This window comes from Malaclemys terrapin, chromosome 12, assembly GCF_027887155.1.
Source record: "Malaclemys terrapin pileata isolate rMalTer1 chromosome 12, rMalTer1.hap1, whole genome shotgun sequence".
Taxonomy (NCBI): domain Eukaryota; kingdom Metazoa; phylum Chordata; order Testudines; family Emydidae; genus Malaclemys; species Malaclemys terrapin.
Genome location: NC_071516.1, coordinates 38,400,520 through 38,414,149, shown reverse-complemented (window position 1 = coordinate 38,414,149; position 13,630 = coordinate 38,400,520). Strand labels below are relative to the sequence as shown.

Sequence of the window (13,630 nt, the reverse complement as noted above, 5' to 3'; positions counted from 1 at the left end):
GTGGGGAGAAGATATGCTTGGATGGGATCCACATCCATGGAATTGCCTGAAGGTACCAGAGTCCAACAGCATCTTTAGGTTAGTGCTGGGCATTGCCCAGTGCCAGAGCTGGAGAGGGAGTTGGAGATATGTTGGTTGCTTATTGGCCATCACCAGGGATGAGTGTTGGTGTGGACTACTGTGGAGGGGGGGAAGGGCACCAACTCAGCCTGGATGACCCTATCAGGGCTGGGGCCTGGCATTTCTGTGAGAGGGCAACTTGATGCAAAATATCCTGGTTCCCCACAGTATAGGCAGAGGCCCAATGCTAGATGTCTGCTCTTCCCCATGTTGGAGAGGCGGGGCAGGACCTGAGTGACCTGCATCGGTTTGGCGATAGAAAAGGGACCAATGATGGCGGGGCTGGAGCTGGCAGGAGCTAGGTGAACCATCTTTCTTCTTGGAGGCGTTTGGTCAGTTGGTCGTAGATCTTAATGAAGGCCGGATGGGGATTCCATCCAGGCCAGTTCATTTTTCAGATTGTTGTTTAGGTCAAGCTGACTCTAATTTAGGAATCCACTAAATTTATCATGATTGCTATGGAATGTATCAGCTAGGAAGAACTTGGGTTTGTCGGGATCAGAGCTGAAGGCAGCTTGGCTTCAACTTACGCCTCCAGTGTGGCGACTTGGGCTTTGAAGATCTGTAATGGACTCAAGAACAGGTCCAATGACACTTCCAGCGAATAAGGCAATGTAGCCAATCAGGCAGTGTGCTATTGACACTAATCAGCTCTACTGGTACAAGCAGAGGTGAAAGTAACTTAAAGGACTTACCAGTACGCCGGAGTCCTGAGCAGAGGCGTGGCTCAACCGGAAGAGGCGTGGCCTCAACCGGAAGAGGCGGAGTCTTTCAAGATTTAAAGGCTCTGGCTGTGGCTGGGAGCCCCAGGGCCTTTAAATCACCCCGGAGCTACCAGCTGCAGAGGTGGCTGGGAACCCCAGGGCTCAGGGGTGAATTAAAGGGCCCAGGGCTCCGGCCGCCAAAGAGCTCCGGACCCTTTAAATCACCACAGGAGCCCGGCTGCTGGAGCTCCGGCGGGGATTTAAAGGGCCCGGGGCTCCCTGCAGCAGCTGGAGCCCTGGTCCCTTTAAATCACTGCCATGGAAGCTGGTCCAGTCTGGCATGGCGTACTGGCAAGAGCCATGTACCGGACTGTACTGACTTACTTTCACCTCAGGGTACAAGCATCTTTCCACTGGTATTCACTTCCCCAAAAGGAAAATCCAAAATTCTTGCTTTTAAGAGTCACATCTATCCCTGTGTCATGTTTGGGCATGTTTCTGTGTTTGTGTGGGTCAGTCATGTATATTTCATTTTTTTGTCTGGTGTGTTTTTGTGTTCTGTGTGTTTGAATCCCTGGCTTGTGCGAGCCTTGTGTGTCTCATGTTAGGTTTCTTCTGTGTGTGTTTGTGCTTTGTGCATGTGTGACTCTTGCTTGGATGCATCTTGCATGGTTTCTCCTCCAACTAGTGTGCATGTTTTTATCTTATGTTGGGGTGTCGCAGGGCAAGTACACCCCGTCCCCCCTTTGGGTAGGGCAAGAGTGTTACAGCCCTGTGGCTAAGTCCACTTGGCCGCCCTTAAACTCAGGAAAGCCTGGCCTAGTTTCCAGAGTCAATATAGCTGTCCTCTCCCCCAGGGCAGTTGGCCTAAAGGGCAGAGTCCATATTGGGGCCCTCTCCCTCAGGACTGAATGGCCCAATGGCCAGAGTCAGTATAGAGGGCCCTCTCTCATAGGGCTATGTGGCCTAGTGGACAGAGTCAATATAGATGCCCTCTCCCTTGGAACTGTGTGGGCCAATGGCAAGAGTCACTATACAAGTGGTTTAATGGCTGTAAGAGGGGCTGGGCCACCACCAAGGGGCAGTTTGCTGGCTGGGGTAAGGGGATTCGGGCCCTCCCTACTCCACCAGGCCGCAGCCCAGGGCCCTGTCAGCGGCGAGTGTACTCGTCACTGAGTCAGCGGGGATCCTAGTGAAACACACTGACTTATCACTCGATTCCACCACCGGATTAATGTATTGTCTGCCTGGGCTACTTCTTACCCTTTGTCCCGATGCAGCGGTCCCAGTGTCTCTGGGGTCACTGGGTTCCTCAGCCTGTGCAGCTCTCTGCAGCTCCACTCTCCCTCAGGCGTCCTCAGGTAGCCAGGTATCAACCTGGGTCTCAGCAGGTCTGGCTTCTACAACCTGGGGCTTCAGTGGCTTCAAGGCTCAAGCTGGCAACGTGTGTCTTCTCTCCTTGGTGGTCAGCCCTGACTGAGCTGAGATGCTCCCTTTTATACTGGTGCTCCAGTTGGAGCATGACCAGGAGGGGCAAAGGGTGTGTGGCTTCCTTGGCCTACAGTGCGGGGTTAACCCTTCCTTGTCCAGTGCAAGGCAAGTACACCCGGCTTGGATCAGTCAGAGCCTTGTCTGTCTCCAATGTTGTGCCCTGTGAGTGTTGGAGGAATGCATGCAGATAGACACACAAGACACAAAGTGTCTCTTTCTACACACCACCTTCCTTCCTGTGCCCAGAGCTGATGGGTGAGCAAGCCAAAATTCCAACCCTGCTCAACCCAACCTGTTCCCTTTGAAAACTCTGGACCTGGCTTTGGTTCCAAGAGAAAAAAATTACAACCCTCCTGTGTCAATCTCTCTCTCTCTCTCTCATCGTGTCCTTCCTCATCTCTCTCTCGTTGCATTATTAAAATTCCAAGCACACATTTCTTCCCTTCACAAATAGGGCAGACACTAGGGTTACCATATGTCCGGGTTTCCCCGGACATGTCCGGCTTTTGGGTCTTTAAATAGCCATCCGGGGGGAAATCCCGGACATTTTTAGCTTTTTACAAATTCCCCCCGGATGGCTATTTAAAGACCCAAAAGCAGCTGACAGGGCAGCCGCGCTGGTGGAAAGCGGTACCGCGACGTCTGGTCACCCTATATGAGGGGAACCGCAGCAAGCCGGTGCCACCAGTGCCACTCACCTTTCCTCCATGGGCCCTGGGGCAGCGTGCAGCTGAGCTCCCAGCGCGGTGGCACCAGCCCACGGGGCCCGCCGCCCGGCCAGCAGGAGCCTGCAGAGTGCAGCCCTGCCCCTGCCCCCAGCACACAGAGAGGCAGCGAGGAGGTCTCGCTCCCCTGTGTGCTGCAGCGGGGCGGGGTTTGTAGACTCGGGCAGCGGGCACCGGGCAGAGAGCCCCCCCGCCCCCCTCCCCTTGACCCAACCCAACCCAACCGTAGGAAGGAGCCAGAGAGACTGGGAGGGACCTGCCTGCTGGATGCTTCCTGGGAGCCGCTCCAGGTAAGCACTGCTGGGCTCACCTGGCCCCCTGGCAGGTCCCTCTGGGGGGGCTCCCCTCAGCCCCACTGCCCTCAGCCCCCACCCTGACCCTGTTCCCTCTGCCTCCCGCACAGTCCCCCCCTGTGCCCCCCACCCTCAATCCACTGCCCTCAGCCTCCCGACCCTGTTCCCTCTGCCTCCCCCACAGTCCCTCCCCTCCCCCATCATCTCACCCTGCATGGATGTGGAAATCTGTCCTGGATTCCAGGCTGTCGTTAGCCCCTGGAGCAAAAGATCAGCAGAGGTTTCCAAAGGGAAGTTTGCAGCTTTTGCTCAGACCCAAACATTTTCACTTAAAAAAATAAATACCCAAACCCATCCTGACACACATCTGCTCTGTCCAGATTTGCTGTTATCCCTGTTGAGGCCAAAGTGGTTTGAAAAATTAAAAATCCTTGACACCATTGTGTTGCTTCCCCCTGTGTTGCTCGTTAATCTGATGGACCTACTGATAATGAATAAAGATGAATGCCCTGGGAGCAATGTGTCAGGCAGTTTGTCAAGTAGGAAAGTGAATGCTGAAGCCCTCAGAAAATGCAGAGGCTTTTCTTAACCTGAGAACTGAAAAAGAGCCAGATACCCTGCATGGGTCTGAAAGTGACAAGAGCCTAGCGACTGACCAGAGCAGCATCAGGTTTGAAGTGACGAGGAGGGTCTGTGTCATGAAATATGCATTTCCAGTGAGGACTCTTCCATTGCCAGGGTAGCGCTGGTGCAGGTCTGCCACCCAGCACAGCGATGCTGAGAGGTGCCAGTGTAGACCCGACCCACTGCCCTCAGCCCCCACCCTGACCCTGTTCCCTCAGCCTGCCCCGCAGTCCCCCCTGTACCTCCCACCCCGAACACACTGCCCTCAGTCCCTGCCCCATTCCAACAGCCTCCCCCACAGTCACCCTGCTCCCCCCAACCCACTGCCCTCAGCCTTGCCCTACCCCAAATCTCTTCTTCAGCCTCCCCCGTCATCCCACCCCCATCGCTCCCCCTGCTGTCCCACCCCTCAACTTCCCCCCATTCCAGTCCTGCTCCCCTCTGTCTCATCCCCTCCAGACCCTGTCCCTCTCCCCAACCCCCCGACCCTCCCCAGCCCCATTGTCTCCCTTGCCCCGCCCCACTCTACACAGCTCTATCTACCCTGTCCCATTCATGCTCCCCTCAGCCCCTACCCTACTCCACCCATCCCAGTCCTGTCCCATCCCCCTCAGCCCCCCCGATTCCCCCAGTCCCAATCCTGTCCCCCTTAGTTCCTCCATCCTGCTTCCCCCGTCCATCCCCACACACCCACCGACTTCCTCGACCTCCCTCCCCCCAATCCCACTGCCTGAAGGACTGATGAATGAAATTGTTTTTAATTGTTTACTTTATTAATGTAACTTCATAAGTAAAGTTTTATGAATGAAACAATATTCATTCATAAAACCGGTTACCCCAAATAACTGGCTAATTAACAATTAAGATCTTGTTAAGAGCCATAGCTGTTCAGTCAGCTGCCTTTGTAAGTTTCACTATCAATCCAATTCCTGCTTAAATCACTAAGACTTGCACTGTTTCAGTATTGTAACTTCTGTTCACCGTTTATTACACTTGCCTACAGTGTAACTTCTGTTCACTGTTTGCCATCCATTATACTTGTCTATATTGTAACTTCTGTTCACTGTTTGCCATATTGTAATTCAAACCCCATTTTAAAATGCTTACTCCATTTTGTAAGGGCTTGCTGCAACCTTCATTTCTGCAAACCCTGCTGTAATCTTATTAGTTTAGTTTAGATGTGTGAATGAGGTATGTATGGATGATGGAATCAACCTCCAGCCCCAGCCTGTCCTGATTAAATAGAGTTCAAACACCAATGGCTGAAGATGCAGACAAGAGCCCTAACAAAGTAAGAAGAATCCACCCTAAAAAGAAAAGGTACAATAGAAGGAAGATCAAAGCCCAGTCCGAGGCTGAAAGTCATGTCTGCAATTGACGGGTGATCAATCACCAAACCTGAAGGCAGCGTGACACAGCAAGACCTATAGACTCTGGATTCAAACTAAAGCCTATAAAAAGGATGGGTAAGATGGAAAACTTTGGAGGAGGGTAACATTCTGCTGCCAACATGGAAGGGCATCAGTGCATGCCCAACAGAGACCCAGCTCGTCCTTGTGCCTGGCTTTCCTGGCCAGGTAGCCGCCACAAGCTACAAACCCAAGCTGCAAACTCAAGCCACAGACTCAAGCAGGACTGGTAACTATGCAGCAGCTGCAGAACAATCTGATGGATGTGTGTGTGTGTGAATGTGTGTGTGTGTGTATAGGTATTAGGTATAATGTGTGTGTATAAGGATTAAGATATTAGTTATTGGTCATAAATCAAATTGTTATCATAATAAATGTGGCATCTTTATCTTGTCCCCTTTAATAAGATCCTGCTAGTTTTTATTGGTATAACATTTTGGTGAAGAATGAGGGCATTGTTGTTTACTGTTTCAATGGCATTTTGGCCCTGGGAGGAGGAGTTTACCCAAATATCCCAAATATCCCCCTTCCCAATCTTCAGAGGGGTCCCAAAGGTCTGCCCCCTTCTGGGGTCTCAAATGTTTCTTCTCCTGATGTTACTGCTGCTGTAAGATTTGAGAGTGCTGTTTTAACTCTCTGTACCCAACCTGTTTTCCAGTTTCTCTATCTGTTGCTTGCCTGGGCCTGATCCTGCTTTTTTTCAATAAACAGTTCCTTTCCATGGGCACAAGCCTTGTTCCACTACCAATTTAGCAAGGAGGGTGGGCTTTCCAACTAGCCCCCACCCTTCCTGGTCCCGTTCCTTAAACATTTTCTTCAAAATTGTGAAATTACCACAATATTACTTACCAAAAAAACCAAACCAAATCAAACAAACATAAACCACACTACACTGCCCAAACTCCTATATGCTTCAGAGTTTGGTTTAACAGAACAAGATCTGTATCTTATGTTTTTAACCCACTCTGGGCCAGAGGGAGAGACACTAAGCTTCCCTCTCTATTGCTCGGCCTTCTACCACCGGGGGTTCATACACCAAAAATAAAAACCCCTCCCAGGGGCAGAGTGAGAAACCCTAAGTTCTCCTCCTATGCTCAGCCATGCTACGACTGAGGGTTTTTATTGGTATAACACCTGGACCCACCCCCGTCCCACTCAGGGAAAAGAAGCAGGAAAAAGAAGCAATGGGCTTAAATTGTAGCAAGGGAGATTTAGGTTAGATATTAGGAAAAACTTCCTAAATGTAAAGGTAGTTAAGCACTGGACAAATTGCCTAGAGAGGTTATGGAATAGCAGTCATTGGAGTTTTTTAAGAGGTTAGACAAACACCTGTCAAGGATGGTCTAGTTGTTATTACTCAGCCCTGCCTCAGTGCAGGGGTTTGACTAGATGACCTGTTGATGTCCCTTCCAGTCCTACATTGCTGTGATTCACACTGAATTGCCTTGTGCCACTGTCTAGTAGTAGTGGTACACAGTTCTCTGACATGCATGTTTATAAAATTGTAGTTAATATACAGTTTAGAGCATAGCAATTTTAAAGCTCTGCATGTTCAGACCAATTGAGCTGAAAATTGTGATCTATAATATTCAAAACTATTAAGATGTGGGCTGAAATAAAATCTGCATGAATTGCTCAACAATATCGATGGAATCAGCATTGCGCTGCTATATATTGTAAAACATTACAGTGAAATCTTGCAAGTATTACATAGCACGCCGCCTTGCCCAAGTGGTAACTAAGCATAACATTTTCCTGTTTCAACATTCTTAACTTGTATCCCTCCTAGAAGTTGGTTTTTTTTCAAACACTGAATGCTGTGAGTTATGAGTTTTAACAGGTTTTTTTCTTTTAAACCACAGCACTGAATGTTATTCTAAAATTGTTTTCCAAATATTCTTAAACTCCCAGTTTATTCCCCGCTGATGTTCATTGTGAAAAGTATTGCAGGGCTAATAATAATATTTGGCACTTTTGTAATTCACTGTCCAACATGTGTTTTGTGCCCTCCTCTGGTGGATTTTTAGAGGATAACTGTATAGCTACCAGCTAAGGGAGGTATATCTTGAACTCAAATAGTAGAAGCTCATGCTTTTAAGTCTGGATGGCTCGGGTTCAATCTTTGGTGACTAGCTATGATGGAGGTTGCTACACTTATAATCTCTTTAATCAGAGGTTCTGAATATGCTTTGTTGTAGGCAGAACTAGCCTATAGTTAAGCAACCGAAAATTTAGAATGGGAAGTGTTGAAATGTTGGGAAGCCTTATAATTTTGCCAATCTGGAATGAACATCCCATCTGAGGGATGGGGGCGGGGAGAGAGGAGAGTGAGACAGGACCAGGAAACTGGGACAAGGAATCCAGAGCGGTAGTGGGGGGCAGTTGAAATCAGATGAGGAGCTGGGGCGGGTTAGACAGCAATAGGATAGACATAGACTGGAGGGGACGGGGAAGAAGGGTCTTTGACTACTAGAGACCACTCCATTCTCCGAACATTTGATTTGTGGGAAGCAGGGGAGGGAGAGGAGCAGGGAGGTGGAGCATTAAGGGGAGGGGGCGGAGTTGGGGCAGGGACTTTGGGGAAGGGGCGGAGTTGGGGCAGGACCAGGGGCGGGGAAGGGGCGGAGTTGGGGTGGGGCCGGGGCCCCTTGGAGTGTCCTCTTTTTCCAGGACTGCAATATGGTAACCCTAGCAGACACCCAATGGCATCCAATAGGGGGTTCTTCTTCCTTCAGAGAATTGTTCTTATCCTGAAGGGAAAAAATCACTTAGCTGCAGGTTGGCCATACATCTGGTTTTGAACCAGACACACCTCTTTTTAGGTGGTTTGTCCCGAGACACAATGGGATGTGCTTTTGTCTAGTGTTGGATAGGGGACACCTTTTTGAAGAATAAGCCATTCTGCCACGGCCAGTGTGACCTGGCACTCACGGGGGTGGTGTGACGCACTCTTTGAAATTGCATCCTCCGTATGGCATGACCTCATGTGCACCATGTCTGCTAGGTCACGCTGGTGGGAGTGGGGTCACCCCGTTCCCAGAAGTGGTGGAGTCTCCTTCCTTGGAGGTTTTTAAGGCCCGGCTTGACAAAGCCCTGGCTGGGATGATTTAGCTGGGAATTGGTCCTGCTTTGAGCAGGGGGTTGGACTAGATGACCTCTTGAGGTCCCTTCCAACTCTGATATTCTATGATTCTATGATTCTAAGTACCACCGTTTCTGGGATTCTGGGAATGCGTGAGTGGCCACCGTACGTGGATGTGCGAGTTGCGTCATCACACCAGGCCCTTAAGTCTGAGTTTGATCTACTCGGAGCTGGCTAATCTCCTCTCTTCATGTTCTGAAAGCCCGACATCCCCAGGGATACGTGTCCTGTGACCGCCACCTTCAAATCACCAAAGGGATTTAGATGCTCAGTTTCCCACTAGTTCTCATGGCTTCCAAATTCCTTATGTGCCTGAGAAAATCTCAGCCCTCTGGGCGTTTAGGTGCAGAGCTCTGCCTCCCACTCTCTTTCTGCTGTGCTTTCGGAGACACGATGGCCTGCTAATCAGATGAGAAGAAGCCATTTTTATAGTTCCTCATTAAGGTCCAAAGCTGCCTGCAGAGGGGAGGGTGGTGAGGCTGCTGGTCAGAATTGAAGGGAACCAACACGAATGTATCCATGGGGAGCCAAGGGCAGAGAGACAGTAGGGGGCTGCAAGTTGAGATTGAGGGGCATTAGCAGAGCTCTGTGTGGGTGGGGAGAGGCCAGGGCTGGGAGAGCAGGGGCTGCAGGTCAGGAGTGAGGGGAACCGGCAGGGCTGCGAGTTTCTAGGCTAGGGCTGGATTCGGAAGGTGTCAGTGGGTCAGGACTCAGGCTCCATCTGCAGTAAATGAAGAGTATTTGTAGCACACATCAGCATTGCTACGCTAGCTTTAATCCACCTAACACAGATTAAAAGGAAGTGGAGATATAGTGGCATGGACTTCAGCATGGGCTACCAACTAGAGTTAGTACCCAATGTCCTGGCAGTCTGGCACTCACTAGATTAAAGCTGGCACGGCTTTGCCCACCCACGCTACAATCACACCTTCGCTTGCTGGGAAGACACGCCCTGAGATGTTTCTGTGGAGCCCAGGTTTCTAGCAGGACATGTGCTATTTATTCCCCACCCATGCCCTTCCTACCATGTCACTGATTTTAATTGCCAGGTATCAGGAAGTCCTGCTGTCACAATTGTTTACTGGATTTGCCCTCGCCCTCCATGCCCGGCTGGGTGCTATATAACTCATGCCAAGACAGGCAGCAGAATCAGGGTGAGGTTCAGCTCAGCAGTCACTGTACTCCTTTGCTCCGATGACAGCGAAGGAACAAGGACTTGGGTAAGTTGCAGGAGATTCCACCAGCCTGGAGAGAGCAGAGAACAGTGTCACATGAGGCTGCAACTGTAGGGTTTGTTTCTGGGATGCAGCATGATATCGTAGTTAGAGCAGGTGGACTGGGAGTCAGGACTCCTGGGTTCTACCTCCATCTCTGGGAGTGGAGTGGGGAATAATGGGTTAGAGGGAGAAGGCCCTGATTTCAACTGGAGTCTATGCAGCACATGGCACAATGGGGGGTCTTTGGCAGGGTCTTTTGCAGGGTATTTAGGTGCCATGTGATAAAAATAATAACTCTTCTATATTTGGGTAAGAGTTGGGTGGGAGATGAGGGGCCCTGGGGATAGAGTGGGATGGGATCATGGGTTGTGGTGGTTTTTGGGTGGCAGAGTGGGGTGGGAGGGTATAATGGCAGGCTTGGGGTTCAGGTCCTGGAGGTTCCATGGAGGAGGCAGATCCCCAGCCAGCGCTGTCTTCATCCATCTCCCCCCACTCCCCACTGCAGGTCGATCTAGTGACAGAGATGGCCATGGCCCCAAGGGGACCCCGCCCATCGCTCCTGCTGCCCCTCATCCTGCTGGCTGCCACCCTGGCCCAGCTCAGCGAAGGCGCCAGCTACCAGCAGTTTGTGAGACAACACATTGACCACCCCAAGACCAGAGCCCCCAATGACAGGCTCTACTGCAACCTCCTGATGCAGCGCCGGGGCCTGACCCGCCGCCGATGCAAACCCACCAACACCTTCATCCACGCCCCTGCTGGCCAGCTCCGAGACATATGCAGCAGCGGAGGAAGACCCGTTAGTCGCAACCTCTATGACAGCAACAGATCATTCAGCGTCACCACATGCCGGGTGCTGCCCGGCTCCCGACCAGGGCGTTGTAGATACAGAGCTGCAACTGGAGTCACCAGGGTCCGCGTGGCCTGTGTCCGGCGGCTGCCCGTGCACTTAGAGCCAACGTATCTGCCATGAGCAGGGAGCAGGGGACCCCCCTGCTGTCTGCCACCCCCTTTCACTCATAGGCAGTCCTCTTTTGTTGGGGGCTTTCCTACCCTGTCCCTGCCCTTCCTGGGCAGTGCCTGCCATGAGTCTCCACTGGGTAATTCAGCCACTCCCCTCTATCCCATGGGCCAGCAGCTTGGGGCCTGCGGGGTGATTTCCCATTCTGGGTGCCCAGTTCCCATCCACACAAGTGAAAATCAGGGCACCCAGCCCCCCCAGCTAGCACTGAGACCCTCAGCCTGAGCCCATCTCTGGGCAGGATCCTCACTGGGCAGGATCCAAACACAACTGGCCTGGACTTGAGCTGGGCTGCCCTGACCACCAGGAGTGGAAGAGGTCAAGCGGCTCTGAAACCCCAGACTGATTTGGTTCGGGTGCCCTATTTTAGTCTCCAGGACAGATCAAAATTCCCATGAACCCCTTGATGGCCGCCCCTTCACCATCCCCCACTCCCTGCTGCCCTAGTGCCCATTATACAGTATAGCTGCCCCTCCCCTATCCCCCACGCCCTGCTGCCCCTAGTGCCCATTACACTGTACAACCCTTCCCCATCCCTGATCCACTGGATGCTGCGTGGATGTTGTCACAGGTTGAGCCCTGGGGAAGCTGTCACTGAGTTCAATTTTCTCGCTGCTTCTTGCAATAAAATATTTTCCTGCAAATGCGGAATCGGAGGGAGACTTTTTATGGGGACTGGGTGCAAAGTCACTGGTTATCCAGAATCAAGTATCAAGGAGTAGCCATGTTAGTCTCATAGACTCACAGACTTTAAGGTCAGAAGGGACCATTATGGTCATCTAGTCTGACCTCCCGCATGCTGCAGGCCACAAAAGCTGACCCACCCACTTTCCCTTAACTCAGCTGTTGAAGTCTCCAGATCGTGATTTAAAGACTTCAAGTTGCAGAGAATCATCCAGCTTGCGACCCCTGCCCCATGCTGCGGAGGAAGGCAAAAAACCTCCAGGGCCTCTGCCAATCTACCCTGTAGGAAAATTCCTTCCCGACCCCAAATATGGCGATCAGTAGAACCCCGAGCATACAGGCAAGATTCTCCAGCCGGACCCTCATTTTACCAGTGATGGCACCTTATTGCCTAATTGACTAAAATCACGTTATCCCATCAAACCATTCCCCCCATAAACTTATCTAGCCTAATCTTGAAGCCAGAGAGGTCTTTCGCCCCAACTGTTTCCCCTGGAAGGCTGTTCCAGAACTTCACCCCTCTGATGGTTAGAAACCTTCGTCTAATTTCAAGCCTAAACTTCCCCACGGCCAGTTTATATCCATTCGTTCTCGTGTCCACATTAGTACTGAGCTGAAATAATTCCTCTCCCTCCCTGGTATTTATCCCTCTGATATATTTAAAGAGAGCAATCATATCCCCCCTCAGCCTTCTTTTGGTTAGGCTAAACAAACCGAGCTCCTTGAGTCTCCTTTCATACGAAAGGTTTTCCATTCCTCGGATCATCCTAGTGGCCCTTCTCTGTACCCGTTCCAGTTTGAGTTCATCCTTTTTAAACATAGGAGACCAGAACTGCACACAGTACTCCAAATGAGGTCTCACCAGTGCCTTGTATAATGGAAGCAGCACCTCCTTGTCCCTACTAGAAATACCTCGCCTAATGCATCCCAAGATCGCATTAGCTTTTTTCACGGCCACGTCACATTGCCGACTCATAGTCATCCTGCGGTCAACCAGGACTCCAAGGTCCTTCTCCTCCTCTGTTACTTCCAACTGATGCGTCCCCAGCTTATAACTAAAATTCTTGTTAGTCATCCCTAAATGCATCACTTTACACTTCTCACTATTAAATTTCATCCTATTACTATTACTCCAATTTACAAGGTCATCCAAGTCTCCCTGCAGGATATCCCGATCCTTCTCCGAATTGGCAATACCTCCCAACTTTGTGTCATCCGCAAACTTTATCAGTCCATTCCTACATTTGGTTCCAAGGTCAGTAATAAATAGATTAAATAAAATCGGACCCAAAACCGAACCTTGAGGAACTCCACTGGTGACCTCCCTCCAACCTGACAGTTCACCTTTCAGTACGACCCGCTGCAGCCTCCCCTTTAACCAGTTCTTTATCCACCTCTGGATTTTCATATCGATCCCCATCTTTTCCAATTTAACCAATAATTCCTCGTGCGGTACTGTATCAAACGCTTTACTAAAATCGAGGTATATTAGATCCACCGCATTTCCTTTATCTAAAAAGTCTGTTACTTTCTCAAAGAAGGAGATCAGGTTGGTTTGGCACGATCTGCCTTTCGTAAACCCATGTTGTAATTTGTCCCAATTGCCATTCACCTCAAGGTCCTTAACTACTTTCTCCTTCAAAATTTTTTCCAAGACCTTGCATACTACAGATGTTAAACTAACAGGCCTGTAGTTACCCGGGTCACTTTTTTTCCCTTTCTTGAAAATAGGAACCACATTAGCTATTTTCCAGTCCAACGGTACCACCCCCGAGTTTACAGATTTATTAAAAATTATCGCTAAGGGGCTTGCAATTTCTTACGCCAGTTCCTTCAATATTCTCGGATGAAGATCATCCGGTCCACCCGATTTAGTCCCGTTTAGCTGTTCAAGTTTGGCTTCCATCTCGGATACGGTAATGTCAATCCCTCCTCCTTTATTCCCCTCTGTCCCGCTGCCTCTATTCCTAAACCCTTCATTAGCCTTATTAAAGACCGATGCAAAATAGTCGTTTAGATATTGTGCCATGCCTAGATTATCCTTAATCTCCACTCCATCTACAGTCTTCAGCGGTCCCACTTCCTCTTTCTTTGTTTTCTTTCTATTTATATGGCTATAAAACCTCTTACTATTGGTTTTAATTCCCCTCGCAAGGTCCAACTCTACGTGGCTTTTGGCCTTTCTCACTGCATCTCTACA

The 13,630-nt window shown here is 50.3% G+C and overlaps 1 protein-coding gene across 2 annotated transcripts in view; it reads left to right on the top strand.

Annotated features, from left to right (window-relative positions):
* LOC128847130 (ribonuclease-like) overlaps window positions 1-11,397 on the top strand; it is a 44,514-nt gene extending 33,117 nt beyond the window's left edge. For both annotated transcript variants that reach the window (XM_054046478.1, XM_054046477.1), the window contains exon 3: window positions 10,231-11,397. In XM_054046478.1, the coding sequence (XP_053902453.1) occupies window positions 10,249-10,698 (450 nt within the window). In that variant the 5' untranslated portion in view covers window positions 10,231-10,248 and the 3' untranslated portion in view covers window positions 10,699-11,397. The remainder of the gene's footprint in view (window positions 1-10,230) is intronic.
* The last annotated feature ends 2,233 nt before the right edge of the window (window positions 11,398-13,630 follow it).